This window comes from Bison bison, unplaced genomic scaffold (assembly GCF_000754665.1).
Source record: "Bison bison bison isolate TAMUID 2011002044 unplaced genomic scaffold, Bison_UMD1.0 scf7180017864474, whole genome shotgun sequence".
Taxonomy (NCBI): Eukaryota; Metazoa; Chordata; class Mammalia; order Artiodactyla; family Bovidae; genus Bison; species Bison bison.
In genome coordinates, this window is record NW_011495035.1 from 79402 (window position 1) to 99620 (window position 20219).

Below are 20219 nucleotides of genomic sequence, written 5' to 3' on the forward strand. Positions count from 1 at the left end.
TTTTTTTTAAACCTCATACTGTTCAATGAACCTCAAATTATTTCCATATGACTAATCTTAGGCCAGAAGATGAAACCCAGCTGCTAACAGGGCAATTCAGATTTATGCCATTTTTTAAAATTTGGAAGTACTTGCTAGTTTTAAGATTTTTTTTTTTTAATGTGGACCATTTTTAAAGTCTTTATTGAATTTGTTGCAATATTGCTTCTGCTTTATGTTTTGATTTTTGCGGGCCACAAGGCATGTAGGATTTAGCTCCCCAACCAGGGATTGAACCAGCAGCCCCTACATTAAAAGGTGAAGTCTTAACCACTGGACCGCCAGGGAAGTTCCCCAGTTGCTGACTTTAGAAATTCAGAAATTTCAAATGAAAATAGGATTCATCACTTCTCTTTAAAAAGGGATAGTGTGGCAACATCAGGCCTGTCATAGCGGAAGAACTTCCACCCACTAGACTTGGCGTCCTTACCTGCCCACTTCATTCACTGATGGTATCCGCTTGTCCCTTCCAGATCCACAGTGCCAACACCTCCCATTCACAAAGCCCTCCCTCCTCTCCCCGCCAAAGGATGAGGAGGCTCCTCCTTCATCCAAGCCAAAGAGGACAGGATCTGCCCAAGACTGGATTATTACTTACTTATACTTATAATCAACAATCTGGACCTCAAATGTAGATACTGTTTTCAGTGCATTTACAAGCTGGGGGAAAAAAGAAATATATTTAGAATTTCTTTTCCTTCCTTCTCTTCAGTTTTATTTACCTTGAAGTCCTCAAATTTCTTATTTTTCATGTAAAGTTATGTTTCAAGTATTAAATCCCCTTTATATTTTCATACAAATATGTTTCAGTTTTAAACCTTAACTGAGTTCAAGTGCAGGCTCTACCTCTGCATTTTAGGGAGGAACACACCACCTTCCTAAAATTGCTCTGCACTGGGCTGCTATGAGGATGAAAGGAGAAAATTCATAAAAGCAAAGGGCTTGTCAAGGACACACGTGAAATGTTACCTTTTAGCTACTGTTATTCTAATAGTTAGTCCCTCAACTTTCAATCTGTATTCACTGGGCATCGACTTTGTTTCAGAATTTTCTTCCTACCCAATATATCATTTCAGACAAACACCTAGTGCTTTGGAACCTCATCCACCAAAAATACTAAACTCCTGGCAGAAAAAAATTTCAACATCTCTACATAGAAAAACAACTATACTTTTAGCAAAGAGAAAACAACTAAGCTCGATTAATTCATCATCACATCAAAAGCATCGCCATGGTTCTCTAGGTCCCTCACAAATAAGCCATCTTAACCCAATACCTCGGATCACTGCTTTTCAGAAGCATTTTGTATTTGTATCCTGCCTTCTCATGTGTACACTTTGATTGCAACAACAACAGGTACAGAAGCATCACTGACTCTGCACTGAAATCATGCTGGCATTTCCAAGTGCTTTAGGTATATGTCACTTCCTGCTCACAAATACCATACCAAGGAAGTATTATATTATACCCATTTCATAAATGACGTACTGAAGTCTTAGAGAAGGTAAACAACTTTCCCAGGATCTCCCGTATAGCAAGTGGCAGGGCCAAAACTAAATCTAGGTCATCTGACCCCAGAACCTGCGTTCTTCGCTAGTGCACTTCCAGTCTATCACTTATAAAAAGCAACCAGCAGTGGCCCAAATCCAATCCCATCCCCCATCACACACTCACAGAGTTATAAAGTAGAAGTTTCTCTCAGTGGCCAGTCCCTGGACGCCCACAGATACACTGTTTATAGCAAGTAATTGAAGGAGTGAGGAGAGATTAGAATTCCACTTTCCAGGGGAGAATTAATCAGAGGGCATGAGCCCCTGTCTTATAATGAGATGGGCCTACTTAAAAGGAGTCACATGTCTCCAAGGATCCTGAAGGAAGTGTGCTCTTTTCCATGATTTCTAGTCAGACCAGAGACATGGCCATATCCCTTCCGGAATGATTGCTCTAACTTTGAGTCTGGGCAAGACTGCATGAACCATCATTTAAAGAGGGTATCTAGGTTTTGTTATCTATTCACGAGTCAAGGAAAAGGGAAAAGTGCTTTCTTCTCTGCCTGGGAGTTCAGGGACACCAATTCTGGGAGCAAAGCAACCAGTTGGGCACACGATGGCTTGGGGTTGGAGCTAAATGACCAAATCCTGCCTTAGGGCAAGAGCATCCAGGCAACCTGCGGGGCTGGATGTGAGAACGTGGACGGCTGCAGAGCAGCACCCACTGGTGGCACCTTTCCACTGGACTTTGCTCCAGCAGTTGACTGACGGACAGGGAAGGAAAGTGGTTAGCCTCCGCCCCCGTGAAGCTGGGTTACAGCTATGGAGTGTTCTCTGCCTATGAAGTAGGCTCCCTTCCCTCCCCCACCCCGCCCCGTTACTCTGCTCACCAGCTGGGTGAACTTGGGCATGTTTTTTTAACCTCCAAGGTTCAGTGTTCTCGTTTAGAATGGAGAACAATAATAAAATACTGATATTATTGGTCTGCTGGGGGAGTTGAAGGACAGGCAGAGGGAACACATGCTTGGCACATACTTGCATCCAAAACGTGCTACCTTTCCAATAAGTACTACTCATCGGCCTACTAATGACGCATCTCATCTGTCCACCCCTCAGTGCATTACTTGATACATTTTTATTTCCAGGTCTTTAAAACATACATACACACGCTGTTCATTTCTTCCATCCACAGAGCTTACAATCGATGCCTCATCACACCATATGTTCATGTCCTCCATAATCCATATGTGTCTCAAAAAGAGATGCTAATTACACAATTTGGATCAGCCTCTTAGGCATCCAAATTAACTTGTGCCAAACATTTTACCCATCAAAAGCTGCCCCCAAATTCCCTCCCATCTCAAGTCCACTGAAGTGCTTAGGCTAACAGTCCAGGAGTTCATGCCTGATCCTCACTACCTCTCCTGGCCTCACCGAGGCTATAACTTTACACTCCCACACGCAGTGTCATAGGCCCTATCTCCAAGATATATCCCGAAACCATTTATCTTGTCATTCCCTCCTGTCCTCCCCTTCATCTAAGCTCTTATCGGAGCAACAGCTCTTAATCAATCTCCCTGATTCTATTCTTGCAGCCAGAGTGATTTACAAATAAATAAAGAAGTCAGTTTCATGCCTCTCTATTTGCTACTATGACAAATTACTACACACTTATCATCTTAAAACAACACAATTTATCCTCTTACAGTTCTGTAGCACAGAAATTTGACACACAGAGACAGAAGTCTCAGTGGGATGAAATCAGGGTGTACACAGTGCTGCACTCCTTGTGGAATCTCTAGGGGACAATCCTTGTCTTTTCCAGACATCTAGAAACCTTACTATTGCAAGCACATTGCCCTGTGCTGCTGTTGCAGGGAGCCCTCCATTGCAATCTTGTTGAAATTAAGTATAAGTTATGAATTGACATTGTTGAAATGAGTCGGGAAGCATAAAAGGGGAACAATTTCTAAGATACCCATGAAAAGGATAAGGACTTTTCCAACTTCATCTGCTGCTGGAGGCCACAGTCTTGCTACACTCCATCTACCATCTGCCCAAAGATATTCGCTCAGCTGCTAGTTTGTCCAGAGACAAAACGCCTGGCAATCCATGGCAGCAAAGGCAGGACTCGGGCAGTTTTGTCTCTGTTTCCATTCTCAGTTAGTGCAGAGGAACGTCTATAGTAAGGTAGGGCTCATTTAGTAATGTCTGGTTTGATGATTTCCAGTAGAAATCTAATAAATGAACTGGGTGCAGCCATCAAAATATTCTAAAAGCTAATAATTCCAAACCAAAGCATTTAGTAGGATATGAAAAAAAAAGCACATTACTCATAGGAAGTTAAATTCAATATGTCACTATTAAAAATGCATACCAAAAACTGACCTCATTTTGGTTCAGTATTTTCCGATACTCTGTGCTCCGTGCGAGAATGGTCACTCGAATTTTTCCACCCTGTGAAAAAGGCAAAATATTGCTGTGTATGCCTGGACAGACAAATAAATAAAACTTAAAATGGGATTTTCACCAAGAGAAAAAACTCAATAAGGACATCTTTATGGGACTTTTTGTTTTCCTTTTAGCCTGATTTCTTCACAGTTCTCCCAGGGGATAAAAATGTACTCACTTTAGCCACAGAAGGCAAAATGCATTCATTACACTACTTCTGTTTGGGTATATTTGGGGGCAGAGGATATGTGGGCTGGGTGAGAGCTTGGGAGAGGAAGGGAAGAGATAGGGAAAGGAAAAGGAAAAAAAAAGTACATTCTTCCACTATCTCTTAGTTTATCAAAATTTCCTAGGTTGTTGACATCTGATTTCAAATTACTCCAGGTCAGAATTTCTGGTTAATCCAGAAAACACTGTCTGCTGATGATCTCCTTTTTCTGTAAAGATGATATTGACTTTTATCAGGGGGTGAAAAGTCGAGCCTACCTCAGAAACCATAACGCAGCCATTACCTTGGGACCCTCTTGTGTGATGTTCAGTCTGTGCAGTACATGCTGGGAAAATGCCCTGAATAACCCGGTATTTTGACACCCAGAAATCTACAATAAAAAACAATATTTCCTATTACAATGAGTAATTTCTGCATTGCTATTTAAGATGTTCTCAAGTTATACGTAAGTACTATCTTAATGGCCATCATCAAAAAATCTACAAACAATAAATGCTGGAGAGGATATGGAGAAAATGAGGCCCTCCTACACTGTTGGTGAGAATGTAAACTGATACAGTCATTATGGAAAACAGTATGAAGAGTCCTTGAAAAACTAGCAATAAATCTATCATCAGTTCAGTTCAGTTGCTCAGTCCAACTCTTTGCCACCCCATGGACTGCAGCATGCCAGGCTTCCCTGTCCATCAGCAACTCCCAGAGCTTGCTCAAACTCATGTCCATCAAGTCAGTAATGCCATCCAACCATCTCATCCTCCATCATCCCCTTCTCCTACTGCCTTCAATCTTTCCCAGCATCGGGTCTTTTCAAATAAATCAGTTCTTTGCATCAAGTAGCCAAAGTATTGGAGCTTCAGCATCAATTCTTTCAAAGAATATTCGCCCATTCCAGTCCATTTTAGTTCACTGATTTCTAAAATGTTAATGTTCACTCTTGCCATCTCCTTTTTGACCGCTTCTAATTTACCATCGATTCATGGACCTAACATTCCAGGTTCCTATGCAATATTGCTCTTTACAGCATCAGAATTTACTTCCATCACCAGTCTGGGTCTAGGTCATCTACCATATGACCTAGCAATCCCACTACTGGGCATATACCCTGAGAAAACCACAATTCTAAAAGACACATATACCCAATGTTCACGGTGGCAATATTTATAATAGCCAAAGCACGGAAGCAATCTAGATGTCCATCAACAAATGAATGGATAAAGATGTGGTACCTACATACAATGGAATGAAAAGGAATGCATTTGAGTCAGCTGTAGTAAGGTAGATGAATCTAGAGCCTCTTATACACAATGAAGTCAGTCAGAAAAACAAGTATTATATATTAACGGATATATGGAATCTAGGAAAATGGTACTGATGAACCTAGCAGAGAATGGACTTGCAGACATACCAGGGGAAGGTGAGAGTGGTATGAACTGGGAAAGCAGCAATAACATACATTCACTATCACGTGTAAAACAGACAGACAGTGGGAAGTTGCTACATAACACAGGGAGCCCAGTCTGGCACTCTGTGATGACCTAGAAGGGTGGGATAAGGGGAGGGCAGGGAGGCTCAAAAGGGAGGGGATGTGTATATGTGTGTGTGTGTATATATATATATATAACTATGTGTGTGTGCGTATGTGCATATATATATATATAATTATGACTGATTCACATTGTTGTGTGGCAAAAACCAATACAACATTGTAAAGCAAATTTCCACCAATTAAAAAAAATTTAATTTTTTCTTTTAAATGTTATCTTAAAATCCACCAAGAATCAATTCTCTGGATATGACTGTCAACCACAGATGACATGCTTACCAGAGGGGTGTTATAGAATAGCCCGTATCTCATCCGGGGAAGTAAGGAAAAAATAGCTTCTTTAAAACATACCTAAGAATGGAGATATTTTAAAAGGTAAGAGAATTACAATCTGCATCCTTCACACCAAAACAGCAATTTTTTTAATAGAAAAAATTAATCTCTATTTTGCATTAAAATATTTTGATTAGCTAATTATTTCAATCAAATGGCATTCGTATTTTCAGAAAAGTTATGGGGAAAAGTTTTTAAAAGCTACGTGGTTAAAATAATCATGACAATTCTAGTTATTGCAAAGAAACTAAGGAGTTAGAAATCAATGATAATAGCTCATAGAAACCCAGATTAAATATTCATTTGATGAGTGAGTCATTGATAATGAATTATTTACAGGCATTTCAGTAAAGCTTCCAGTACCCTTTTGGCGTCATAAGTTTTCAAATGTATAACATCATAATCAGTAAATGCTTTCCACGTGTCGGAGAACAGGTCACCATATCCATAGGAGCTCTGAAAGTGGAAACAAAGTAAGTTAGGGAATGTGGCTCAACCTGGCTTTTCAAAAACATCAGAAAACACTTGAATTAGCTTGTTAGTGAACCAACAACCTGAAACACAGTTCATAAAATCCATAGAAGAAAAATGAATTTTCATCTTGGACCTGAGCAAGTCCCTAATTTGATGGAATAGCATCAGAAATAATCATCACAATTATAATCTCAGTCTGCTAAAAATGTTTTGTTTTCCTACCCTAGCCCTTTTTATTCTCATGTCCTTAACACTGGAATCATTGTGCGGTTTTTTTTCTGTGAATTTTCTATCCAAACCACACAACACATAGACACATTACCTTTTGTCCACACCAGAGCAGACAGAATGCACTTTTGGAAAGAAATCTGAGCGCTTATGGAATCTAGAAACATGGTACTGATGATCCTATTTACAGAGAAGAAAAGGAGATGCAGATGTACAGGCAGGACTGGTAGGCACAGCGGGGGAAGGAGAGGGTAGGACAAATTGAAGAAGGAGCACTGACATATATTATGCACTATCATATGTAAAACATTACCTAGTGGGAAGCCGCTATATAACACAGGGAGCCTAGCCTGGCACTCTGTGATGACTGAGATGGGTGGGATGTCAGGGAGACGGAGGCTCAAGAGGGAGAGGACACACACACACACAGTTATTACTGATTCATGTTAACGTATGGCAGAGACCACCACAACATTGTAAAGCAATTATCCTCCAAGGAAAAAAAAATCTGAGAGTAAGAAAATGCTCTGAAAGTTTTAACATTAAAAATATAATGTTAAAAAAATATATAATGTTAGTAACTCTAGGAAATGATCTCCCTGTTGATTAATGAGTAATATTTGATAATTCCCTTTGACATTAATCAGAGTAATGGCAATAGTATCTTGCATACTTCCTACATCCCAGGCACTGTTTTAAGAACTTGACATTATTAACACATTAAACCACTGCACTAACTTCATGAGTGAGGGAATACCATTATCCCTATTTCACAGATGAGGAAACTGAGACAAAGTTAAAGTAATCTACCTCAACTGTAGAGCTGCTGGGTTTACAGGGCTGGGATTAAATCCAGTCTATTTGGTTCCAAACTCCATACGTGTAACCTGTATATGGCAGAACTAATTCTTTCTGGACACTTACCAAATGCATTTCATTTTTGAAAAGTAGAAGTTAATTACTACTCCATCAGCTGAAGGAAGTAGATCAATTTATATAAAAATGGTAGAATTTAGATGGAAAAACTCAGCCAAAAGAAATAGGAAATACACACTGTAGGGTTACATTCAAGGTCTCCAGCTGGTTACACATGATATTCATTATGTCCATGTCTTTTTATCTTTACAGCATTCTTTTTTTTTCAGATTTTGAAAATTTTATATTGCACATATTAGAGTCATTTCAAAGGTATTGAGAACTGTTAGATGTGAAGATAAAAAAATAAAAATTCTTTGCTTCAGTGGGTCTCCAGTGCTGTTCTAATAAAGGCCCTTCTCAACACCATCAAAAATTACATGTTCCTGTTTTGGTTCAATAATAAATAAAGGGTAATTAAAGAAGTGATTCTAGGCAGTTTCCTGAGATAAAATACTTGTGATGAAATAAGATGAAATAAGTAAAATTTAATAATAAAATACGGTGATCCTGACTGGTCCCTTTTCAGAGATGGCATGTGTTATTCAGTAGTAACCACCTCGAAAAGCTTCTTTTTCCACATCCCTCAAATTCAAATGATTTGCCACAGAGGAAGGAGGGACTTTTCCAGTCTTATGTTGAAGAATATTTGTACAGTCTTAAGATGACATAAAATTTCCTCCTGTGTATATCTCAAATGTAAGACAATCTATGACTTAGAAATTCCCCTTTTAAGAATCTGCCCTTCAGAAATTCTAGGATGACTGTGTAAAGATACATGTATATGAAAAAGATGTTCAGGACAGAATTTCTGTAAAGAGCAAAGAACTGGAAACAAATTAAATGTGTTCAGAGTAGGGGCAGAGGGAAATACATGCACTAAGGCATTTCTGGTGGCTCAGGCAGTAAGAATCCACCCACAATGCGGGAGATCCAGGTTCGATCCCTGGGTTGGGAAGATCTCCCCTGGAGGAGGGCATGGCAACCCACTTCAGTATTCTTACCTGGAGAATCCCATGGACAGGGGAGCCTGGTGGGCTACAATCCATGGGGTCGAAGAGTCAAGACTCGACTGAGTGATTTCACATTATATATATATGCTGCTGCTGCTGCTGCTAAGTCGCTTCAGTCATGTCCGACTCTGTGTGACCCCATAGACAGCCTCTTACGAGGCTCCCCTGTCCCTGGGATTCTCCAGGCAAGAACACTGGAATGGGTTGCCATTTCCTTCTCCAATGCATGAAAGTGAAAAGTGGAAGTGAAGTCGCTCAGTCGTGTCCGACTCTTAGCGACCCCATGGACTGCAGCCTACCAGGCTCCTCCGTCCATGGGATTTTCCAGGCAAGAGGACTGGAGTGGGGTGCCATTGCCTTCTCCATTATATATATATATATACATCCTAATGTAAGTCCTTGTATAAGTGTTGTATAAAGATGTGTTTACATGTATTAAAATAAAGTCTTGCAATGGATTCTCACATATGCTAACCACAATTAACCTTCAAAGGAAATGGAATTCGAGGAGACAAAGGAAACTTAAAAAAAAAAAAAAAAACTTTATATATTTCTGGGTTCACTGAACTCATTATAACTTGGTCTTAGTTGTATAATTAAAAATAGTAATAATAAAGCTCTAGTACACTTCTCAGCACAAGGAAAGGCGGAAAGCCTGCAGTAAGCCCCCTGGTGCTCCTTGTATAAGAGCAATCCTGCCAGAAATGCGTCTGCAGGAGTGACCCGGGTGCGTGGCTCCAGGTCAGCAGTTACACTGCCAAGCTCTGTGCAGGTGAGACGGGCAACCTCAGACGCTTCCTTGTGGGGAGAGTCTGTAAACTGATCTGAAGTGCAGATCACCACCAGCTCCCAACTCCTCCTCAGGGCACATAGCTCGTCCAGGGCCACAAAGACTGATTCCAGAACAACACCATCCACCGCAGCGGGGTTCAACTCATGTCAGCCTAGGGTGGCAGAGCTGCTTCCCTCAAGGCCTTCCCAGCAAGAGAGAACCAGGTGGCAGCCACAGGACACCTCACCACCACTCCCAACCTCCCTACAGGTCTCTGGGGGCCTCCAGCAAAAGAGAACCAGGTGGCAGCCACGGGACACCTCATCCCACCCACATCCTCCCTACAGGCTTCTGGGGGTCTCAATTCTGACACAACCTGGTACTTGCCTGTCCTGAGACCCTGACTGAGCCACGAGCAAAGGCCTCTCTGACCAAGAAAACAGGTTCTAAATGGATCACAGAGAGGAGCATAGGAAGGAGGTCACATCAGGGCGGCCAACTTGCTAGACTAAATGCACTCTATGAGTACAGGGCAGTCGAGGTCAGGCTGCACGAACATCATGTGTCCCATTAACTGAGTAACTGGGGAGCCCCAAGGTGGCCACGCACTTTATTCACTCCACCCCAGCAGGCGTAGAGAAGGGGAGAGGCTGTAGACGCTGGCTCAGTTTAGTTTACTCCACTAGAGGAAGACACAGAAAAGCATGCAACGAGATACAAGGAAGCTTCTGGAAAACTTTCCGTCAACTTAACAAGATCTTCAGGGAAGTACAGGGAGACGAGGAAGCACTGTGGTTTCAAGGCACAGGTCTGGGGACGACTGCTTAGATAGGAACCCTGACTCCACCCCTTACCAACTGTGTTGTCTTAGAAATACTACCACCTCAGCTTCCTCATCTCTAAAATAAACAAATAAAAACCCTGGCCCACGAGAGTTGTGAGCATTATGAGAACATCAGATGCAAATGAAAAATAAAAAAACCACAACAACCCTAAGTTAATCATTCAGAGCTACAGGGAGTCTGTGCATGGGACCTAGAAACCACAATCATATACAAAAAGAGGAAACAAAGGGACAGCAGATCCCTTTGCTCAGAAAAACATTTCTAAGAAATAGAACTGTGTGGCAGCAAAACTGAAACACAAGAGGGAAGTGAAAACACATACAAAAAAGGAAAGCAAAAAGTGACCATTAAGTTGCTGAAAATGTTAGAAACAGTTCTCATCAGGCTTGAAATCAAACTATAGGGCTAGGGAGCCGTGATGATGAAACCTCTCATCACAGCTCTGCTACCAGCCCCCTATCAGCAAAGAAAGTGTTAGCAAAACAGTTCCCCTTCTGCAAGACAACCTGACCTCAGTTCACAGTGCAGCTCTGCCCTCTGGAACTGGACAGCATGCCTCCACCGTGTGCTAGGGGCCATGGCTTGTGATTCTAAGACACCTGACGGGTACACTGAGTGTGGAGGGGACAGAGCTCAAGGACTCCTGTAACTGGCTTGCCTCTCAGGATCCTGGTGGCGTGGCCAATGCAGTTGTTTCAGAAGATCCTGGCCCTGGGGGACCTGTACCTGTGCCAGGGGGAATCACGTCTCCCTGCACCTGACCTGTGCTGTACAGGCTGCAAGGAGTCCTGAGAAGCAGTGCCTAATGCTGCCCTGCCAGCAAGCTGTATTTCCCCTGAACCATCCTTCTCAACAGACTTGGGGTAGGAGGGGGGCCTGTGAGCGTCCTGAGCATTGGAGTGTCTGGGTGAACCTGAGGTGACTTCTCGGTGGGTGTTCCCACTTCCCAGGTTAGGCAGCCTCTCGCATGCACACTATATACCATGTGTTCTCCAGCCCACTGTCACGGTTACCATTCAGAGCACATGTGCTGTGGATCAGGCGCTGGGACTGTTTGCACATGATATGCTTTATCCTCAAAACGACACTGAGGTAGATACTGTAATTCTCCCACTTTATAGGTGAGAGTACCAGGCAACTTTGGGATGACCTTGCCCAGTGGAAGGGCCAGCCATAGGAAAAAAACAAGTGATAGGCAGGCAAAGAAAGAGAAGAGGGAAGAAAAGATGCACTAAAAACAAGCCCAGAGCAGCTGTGATTCAACACGTGTAGCTACATGCAGGCCTAACACTCAAGATACATGCGGCGCAACCTGGCATGCAGCAGGAAGCAACAGGGAAGGTGCAGTGAAGCAAAACAGATGCCGATCACCAGAGGCCAGCCTGTGAACAGAGGCAGGCTCTCCCCACCCAGGGACCACAACGTAATGAACGATGATCTTTTATGCTCGTCTCAGAGGCACTCTGAGCTCGACCTCCTCAAAGCATGGCAAGCAAGCTTCTACAACCTCATTCTAAACTTCAAAAACATGTGCATCTTCCCATATGTATTGAGATTGTGGTTCACTCACTCAGTCATGTCTGACTCTTTTGTGACCTTAAGGACTGTAGCCCGCCAGGATCCTCTGTCTATGGGATTCTCCAGGCAAGAATACTGGAGTGGGCTGTCATTCCCTCCTCCAGGGGATCTTCCTGACCCAGGGATCAAACCCACATCTGCATTAGAAGGCAGATTCTTTATCACTGACCCACCAGGGACGCCCAGCCATATGTATACCTACAACGTAAATTCATCCACACAGACGCATTCACACCATCTGCACATGCATGAATATGTGTGTGTACATGTGTAAATGTAAGTGTGTGCATCTTAGAAAATTCTATTACATAAGATCAGAGTCAAACTGGTACTGAGCAAGGTAAAGACAGCACTGAAGCAGAAAGCCAGTGCTTACTTACCGTGTCCCACATCACAACATACACGTCTGTGCTAAAGGAATTGTTAACGTGCTGGGTGATGTAAAGATTGATGAAATCACAGAAGTGGTGATACATGTTAACACCTAGGATTGAAAGAAAAAAAGAAATTCATGTCCATTAACCCCCAAAAAAATGATTACACAATTTTTATTCTACCCAATCTACTTACAGTATGGTAGACTTTTAGCTGAAATGAATCAGTGGAAAATTAACAATTTTCTAAACATAAAATGATCATACACAAGTTGTCCTCAGTTGACTGATTATGCTCAAACATTCATTTTCAAATCAATCATGTGAAATTAGGAATGCCTTTTCCTTGCTGCTGCTGCTAAGTCACTTCAGTCGTGTCCGACTCAATGTGACCCCATAGACGGCAGCCCACCAGGCTCCCCCGTCCCTGGGATTCTCCAGGCAAGAACACTGGAGTGGGTTGCCATTTCCTTCTCCAATGCATGAAAGTGAAAAAATAAAGTGAAGTCACTCAGTCGTGTCCGACTCCTAGCGACCCCATGGACTGCAGCCCACCAGGCCCCTCTGTCCATGGGATTTTCCAGGCAAGCGTACTGGAGTGGGGTGCCATTGCCTTCTCCAGCCTTTTCCTACATACATACTAAGAAATATATGATGATTAAGTTCCCAGAAAAAGTAACAGAAGCTTATTTAAATCAACATGAGAACTATAGAGCCATTAAGACTAATCACTATTTTTATGGTCTTTTATTTTTAAAAAATTTTTTAGATCAATCGACACCTGCTCATGATGGTACTGGCAATGATGGCAACTATTAACATTTTGGTATTTTTCATTCCTGTCTCTTTTTCTCCTTTTAATCACTACTTATAATATTGCTTCTTGGGAAAACAGTAACCAGTTATCATTTAAAGAGCTGAAATCTCATGTCCTAATTAAAAGTGTAAGAACTCTGGACTCAGAAGAAGAAGTTGAATTATGAGCAACATTCTCAGGTAAGTCTGTAAATTCCAAAGCTTCAGCTTCTCTACTGGAAATAGGAAGTCAATATACTTAGATGCCAGCTTTTAGGTAACATACTTAAAAGAGACAGCCCAGTGCCTGGCACGAGGGAAAACTTCGACCAGCTGGAGCGTGCTGGGTCAAAGAGGAAAGGGGAGGGTGGTGCTGCTCTTTGTAAGTTCCTAATTCTGCCATTCATAAGAAACAAATGTATAAATCTAAATGGGGTGAAATCCCAAGAACTGACACCTTAAAGGAAATGTCAGTTAAAACATAAACAGAGACTTTCAAAAGCAGAAATCATAAAGTATTCTGACTTCCTTCCTAGCAAATAATAACACTGTGTGCCAGAAACTAAGAGGAAAAAGGACTCCATTTATAAAAGTCAGGTCATTACACTGTACACCTTCAACATAAACAGTGCTGGATGTCAATTATATCTCAACAAAGGAAAAGGAAAAGAAAAAAAAATTACTCCCTTCTTTTTAGACCAGTATCTTAGACGAATGTTTGGAAGGACTTTTTTATTTTCACCCAGAAAAAGCCTGCCAAAGAGCACACTGTCGAATAAACAAGAAAAATGATGTTTTATGACAAGCCGTCCTTTTCCCAGATTAGCACACAGCCTGCATTAGCTTCTCATGAATTGTTCAGCAACTTCATAGCACTTACTGAGGGAGGCCGAATGCACAAAACAGCAATTGGTGCCAGGAGGATTTATAAAAGGGAGAAAACATAGGCTCTGCCCTCAAGAAACAGGCCCCACTTGAGTATTATTCTGTGGAATGCTCATTTTCTCAAGGTAAGGGTTAATATGGGGGCATCCCTGGTGGCTCAGTGGTAAAAAGAATCTACCTGCCAATCCAGGAGTCATGGGTTCGATCCCTGATCTGGGAAGACCCCACATGCCGCGGAGCAACTAAGCCTGGGCTCTAGAGACCATAAGCCACAAGTCCTAAAGCATTTCACCCCTCCTCCTCGTTCCCCCTCTCCCCACTGCACTACCCTAGAGTCTGTGCTCCACAATAAAAGAAATCACCACCAATGAGAAGCCTGGGCACGGCCACTACACAGTAGTCCCCACTTGCCACAACTAGAGAAAAGCCCATGCAGTGACAAAGAGCAAGCACAGTCAAAAATAAATAAATAAAATAATATACATTATTTTTTTAAAAAAGAGCAAAAACTGATGTATGTTTATGAGATTTGCTCACCTGTTTTTTTTAAAAAAAAAGAAGAGTTTATATGAGAAGGAATGTGGGCTGATGGCATTAAGTTGGAAGAAAAAGGCAGACTTATAAACACAGGAAAGAAAGGATGCAGATCTACCCTAGCCTATTATTCCAACTTTATATCCTTTATTGCATAAGTAGCTACATAAATTCAACCATTTGCACATGTTCAACCCTTCCTCAGACAGATCAGTGTTTTCTTTGCTCCATTTTAATCTGCGTATTTTAAAAATGTGTTGGGACCTTGAACACAACATTTTTACCTGCTCGCATTTCTAAAATCTGTCTGATTTCTGAACCTCAGGCTTTGTCATATAAGAATTACGACTTCAGGAGGTGGAGCACATTAAAAATATGATCAATAAATTAGAGGAATTCTGAAATATTCGTGACAGGGGGCTCTCTATATTTCATCCTAAGCCCAGCCTCTCATGAATTTGAATGTGGTGTGGCACAGAAATCTCCATTTCTTGTAATAAGAAGGATAATCAGATACAATTTGTGTTTCTTCTCTCCAGGGCAGCAAGTTCACAAAGCAAAAGCTGTGCTTGCATGTAGAGAATTAGAAGTTTTAACTGTAAACAGGACAATAATTTTAACTTTTTTTTTTTTTTTCAAGAATATATGCCAGGGCTAACTTCCAAAAGAATTTCAGGTTAGCTTCAGTCATGGAGACAGTATCAGAAAGTCCACCTGAAGAGGCCACGGGCCTTCCTTTCCCACCTACACTGCATACAGGGCTCTTAATTTTTAAAAAGTTCTATTGAAGCACCAGCTAAATCAAGGGGTTAGAGAAGCCACATGGGGTAAATTTAGTTGCAAAAGGGGTACCCAGGCTTTCTCCACTCATCTTTCAATTTTCAGAGTTATTTGACAATGATGTGAAAGTTTCTTCTAGCACACCAGAACATAAAACAGTCGGAAGTTCAAATTAGTTCACTTTTTCAAGAGAAGAAAGCAAAAAGTAAATCTACCGTTCAATGTCACATTGCTACCGTTGTTCAGTTGCTAAGTCATGTGTGACACTTGGCAACCCCACGGACTGCAGCATGCCAGGCTTCCTCGTTCTTCACTATCTCCTGGAGTTTGCTCAAACTCATGTCCATTGAGTTGGTGATGCCATCCAACCACCTCATCCTCTGTCATCCCCTTCTTCTCTTGCCCTCAATCTTTCCCAGCCTCAGGGTCTTTTCCAATGAGTCAGTTCTTCACAAAGTATTGGAGCTTCAACTTCAGCATCAGTCCTTCAATGAATGTTCAAGGTTGATTTCCCTTAGGATTGACTGATTTGATTTCTTTACTGTCCAAGGGACTCTCAAGAGTCTTCTCCAGCTACTGCAATTCAAAAGCATCAATTCTTCAGCACTCAGCCTTCTTTATGGCCCAACTCTCACATCCGTAGATGACTACTGGAAAAACCACAGCTTTCACTCTGTGGACTTTTGTCAGCAAAGTGATGTCTCTGCTTTTTAAAACACTGTCTAGGTTTGTCATAGCTCATCTTCCAAGAAGCAAGTTTTTTTAATTTCGTGGCTGCAGTCACCATCTGCAGTGATTTTGGAGCCCAAGAAAATAAAATCTACAACTGTTTCCACTTTTCCCATGTATTTGCCATGAAGTGCTTCCCAAAGTTATAGGAACACATATATCAATAAAAAGGAACAAAGTCACATTAACCAATAAATAAAATAGACAAATTAACTTCTCACCTGCATCTAGTTTCATGAAGTAGGTTGGTTTTTCAATAACAATGTCACACTGAGCATCTTCTACAGGTCTGAAGTTGAGCTCAGTGTAGCTCTGTAGCTCCGCAAACCTGGAATTAAGAATCAGGAGATGCTTTCAAAGGGCTCTTCCTGGATCTCTTGTTGCAATACTGTAATTCAGGATCTGTTCATTAGGTGAGTTTTATTTCCAGAAAATACTCATAAACACATGTGAAACTTCTCAAACTTACTAATACTTATGCAGCTTGATATCAATTTTAATGTTGAGACAAGAAACAAAAATGATTTTAAATTTCAGTCTAATGTGCAAGAGCAACTAGGAACATTTCTGACAAAGAAGTTTCCACAGAGAGTTGGCAAAAAAAAATCTACCAGTAAAGTGGAAAGATTCAGAAAGGCTGCTTGCAGTCTGGCAAGGCTCAGAAGGAACACTGACCCAGAGAACCTTTTTGGATTCTGAGAAAGACAGCGTTCCAAGACTTACCAAGTACCTTGGGAAAAACTGCAGACAACTACATTTACCAGAATAAAGAAAACTCTATTTCTCGGAAAACCACTTCTGAAGCCACTTGGTACAATTTTCTTCCATACAAAAGAAGACAATCACAAGTTAACCTACAGATCATTTGTAAACTTTTTATCTTTGAGACTATATGTGACATAAGACAAGTATCAAAGAGATCCTTTTAAAACACACATAACGCTAAAATATTTATTCCAGTGGTTTCAAAAATATGTCCACAAATTCTTTAATACTCCTCCCTTCCAGAGGTGGAGATGAATCCCCTGCCTTGGAGGGTGAGCTGACTTAGTAATTCACTTGTAATGAACAGAATATGGCATAAGTGATGGTGGTCACTTTCGGTGTGACCATTAGGGTATAAATATAAAGACTGAAGTCTCCGTTTTGGGCCATGCTTACACGTGCTCTCTCTCAGACAACGTGATCTGGGGGAAGTCGGCTGCCAGGCTGTCGGCAGCCTCAGGGAGAGGCCCATATGGTAAAGAAATGACACCTCTAGCCAACAAGCAGAGAAGAAAACCTAAAGATAACAGTTACATGAGTGAGTTTAGGAAACAGATTCTACAGGCCCAGCTATGCCTGAACCACACAGCTAAGCTACCCCCAAATCCTGGCTGTCAGAAACTGTGTGTGATAAAAAATGTTCAGTGTTTTAAGCTGCTAAATGTTTGAGTAAGTTATGATACAGCAATAAATAATTAACATAAATATACCCTAGGGAACTATCATGATATCAAAAGATACTAGGAAACAAATATCAAATATTTGATTTTGGATCTTAGATATCAAAGTATACTAGGAATAGAAACACCCACTAGAAAATAGAAAAGCCTACTCCAAAAGTCTCTTACATGAAGTAAGATCTTGCACTGCAAACTCTAATATGCCACATAAATCTGTGAAAAACAGTTTTCCTGAACAGTTTGCTTTGCATGAACATTTGACATAAAAAATGAACACTCAAAAAAAAAAAAAACACTCTTTGAGATAAATCTTAACAATTTTTCTTTTTGGATCTCTTTTTAAAGCAAAGGAAATAAAAGCAAAAATAAATATATAGGACCTAAGTAAACTCAAATGCTATTGCACAGCAAAGGAAACCCTCAATGACATGGTAAGACAACCTAAAGAACGGGAGAACATATTTACAAATGATATGACTGATAAGAGGTTAATATCTAAAATATATCAACAGTTCATACAACTCAACATCAAAAAACCAAGCAACTCAATTAAAAAATGGGCAGAAGGCCTGAATAGAAATTTCTTCTAAAGACAACATACCAATAGCCAACATGAAAAGATGATCAACATCACTAATGAAAACATGATCAACATCACTAATCATCCAGGAAACGCAAATCAAAATCGCATCTGTCAGAATGGTTATCACCAAAAAGAACACAAATAGCAAATACTGGTAAGGATGTGGAGAAAAGGGAAACTTCATTCACTGTTGGTGGGAATGTAAATTGGCGCAGCCACTGTGTAAAACAATATGGAGCTTTCTCAAAAAAATAAAAATAGAGCTACCATATGACCCATGAATTCCACTCCTGGGTATATATCTGAAAAAAATGAAAACACTAATTTGAAAAGATACCTGCACCCCAGTGTTCACAGCAATGTTATTCACAATTGCCAGGATATGGAAGCAACCTATGTGTCCATCAAAGGATGAATGGATAATGAAGATCATATACATATGGAATGGAATACTAGATGTGACAGTTGATCCATAAAGAAGGCTGAGCACTGAAAAGTGAAAGTGAAAGTCGCTCAGTCACAGTCACATCCAACTCTTTGTAACCCCATAGACTATACAGTCCATGGGATTCTCCAGGCCAGAATACTGGAGTGGGTAGCCTTTCCCTTCTCCAGGGGATCTTCCCAACCCAGGGATTGAATCCAGGTCTCCCGCATTGCAGGCGGATTCTTTACCAGCTGAGCCACCAGGGAAGCCCAAGAATACTGGAGTGGATAACCTATCCCTTCTCCAGAGGATCTTCCCAGTCTAGGAAATGAACTGGGGTCTCCTGCATTGCAGGAAAATTGTATACCAACTGAGCTATCAGGGAAGCACTGAAGAATAGATGCTTTCAAATTGTGGTGCTGGAGAAGACTCTTGAGACTCCCTTGGACAGCAAGGAGATCCAACCAGTCAATCCTAAAGGAAATCAACACTGACTACTCATTGGAAGGATTGCTGCTGAAGCTGAAACTCCAATATTCTGGCCACCTGACGTGAAGAGCTGACTCATTGGAAAAGACCCTGATGCTGAGAAAGACAAGAGACAAAAGGAAAAGGGAGTGGCAGAGGATAAGATGGTTAGACAGCATCACTGACTCAATGGACATGAATCTGAGCAAACTCTGGGAGATAACAGAGAACAGGGGAGCTGGGCATGCCACAGTCCACAGGATTGCAAAGAGTCAGATATGACTTAGCAACTGAACAACAGTTAACAGCAAATAATGGAATACTACTCAGCCATAAAAAAACATTTAACAACATGGATAGACTTGGAGGGTACTATGATTAGTAAAATAACTCAGAGAAAGACAAACACTGTATGATATCACTTATACGTAGGATCTAAAAAATAAAACAAAGTAGTGAATATAATAAAAAAGACTCACAGATACAAAAAACAAATTAATGGTTACAAGTGGGAGAGGGAAGTGGGGAGGCACAAGACAGAAGTAGGGGATGAAGAGGTACAAACGGATACAAAAAAGTTATAAGGAAGTATTATTGTACAACCCAGGGAATACAGCCAATATTTTATAATAACTAAGTATTGAGTATAACCTTTAAAAAACGTGAATCCCTATGTTATATATCGGAAACTTATATATATTGTATATCAACTATATCTCACCAAAAAGAAAGAAAATGAACATTATGAGTGTCCTGTATGACTATAAAGGGAAGCATGACAGTTTCTAGGATGAACAGTTTCTTTAGTGACTGTGACAGTGGTTACATTTATCTAAACATATGATATAAATTTTACTGAGCTCTACATCCAAAAAAATAAAGAATGCATGGAAGTACTAATAATATTCAAATGTGTTTATTTAATAACATTGTACCACATATACACAATGCAATATTACTTAACTATTAAAAAAAATGCATTTGAATCAGTTTAATGAGGTGGATGAAACTGGAGCCTATTATACAGAGTGAAGTAAGTCAGAAAGAAAAACACTAATACAGTATATTAACGCATATATATGAAATTTAGAAAGATGGTAACGATGACCCTATATGTGAGACAGCAAAAGAAACGCAGAGATAAAGAACAGACTTTTGGACTCTGTGGGAGAAGGCAAGGGTGGGATGATTTGAGAGAATAGCACTGAAACATGTATATTATCATATGTGAAACAGATCGCCAGTCCAGGTTCAATGCATGAGACAGGGTGCTCGGGGCTGGTGCACTG

General features: G+C 40.8%; 1 protein-coding gene across 1 annotated transcript in view; it reads right to left on the bottom strand.

Annotated features, from left to right (window-relative positions):
* Positions 1 to 20219, bottom strand: part of EOGT (EGF domain-specific O-linked N-acetylglucosamine (GlcNAc) transferase) — a 41452-nt gene that overhangs the window by 9863 nt on the left and 11370 nt on the right. The window contains exons 7-13 of the mRNA XM_010861979.1: positions 16229 to 16335; positions 12291 to 12394; positions 6449 to 6541; positions 6032 to 6103; positions 4493 to 4579; positions 3918 to 3986; positions 638 to 699 (exon numbers count right to left, since the gene is read on the bottom strand). Coding sequence (XP_010860281.1) covers positions 638 to 699; positions 3918 to 3986; positions 4493 to 4579; positions 6032 to 6103; positions 6449 to 6541; positions 12291 to 12394; positions 16229 to 16335 — 594 coding nt within the window. The remainder of the gene's footprint in view (positions 1 to 637; positions 700 to 3917; positions 3987 to 4492; positions 4580 to 6031; positions 6104 to 6448; positions 6542 to 12290; positions 12395 to 16228; positions 16336 to 20219) is intronic.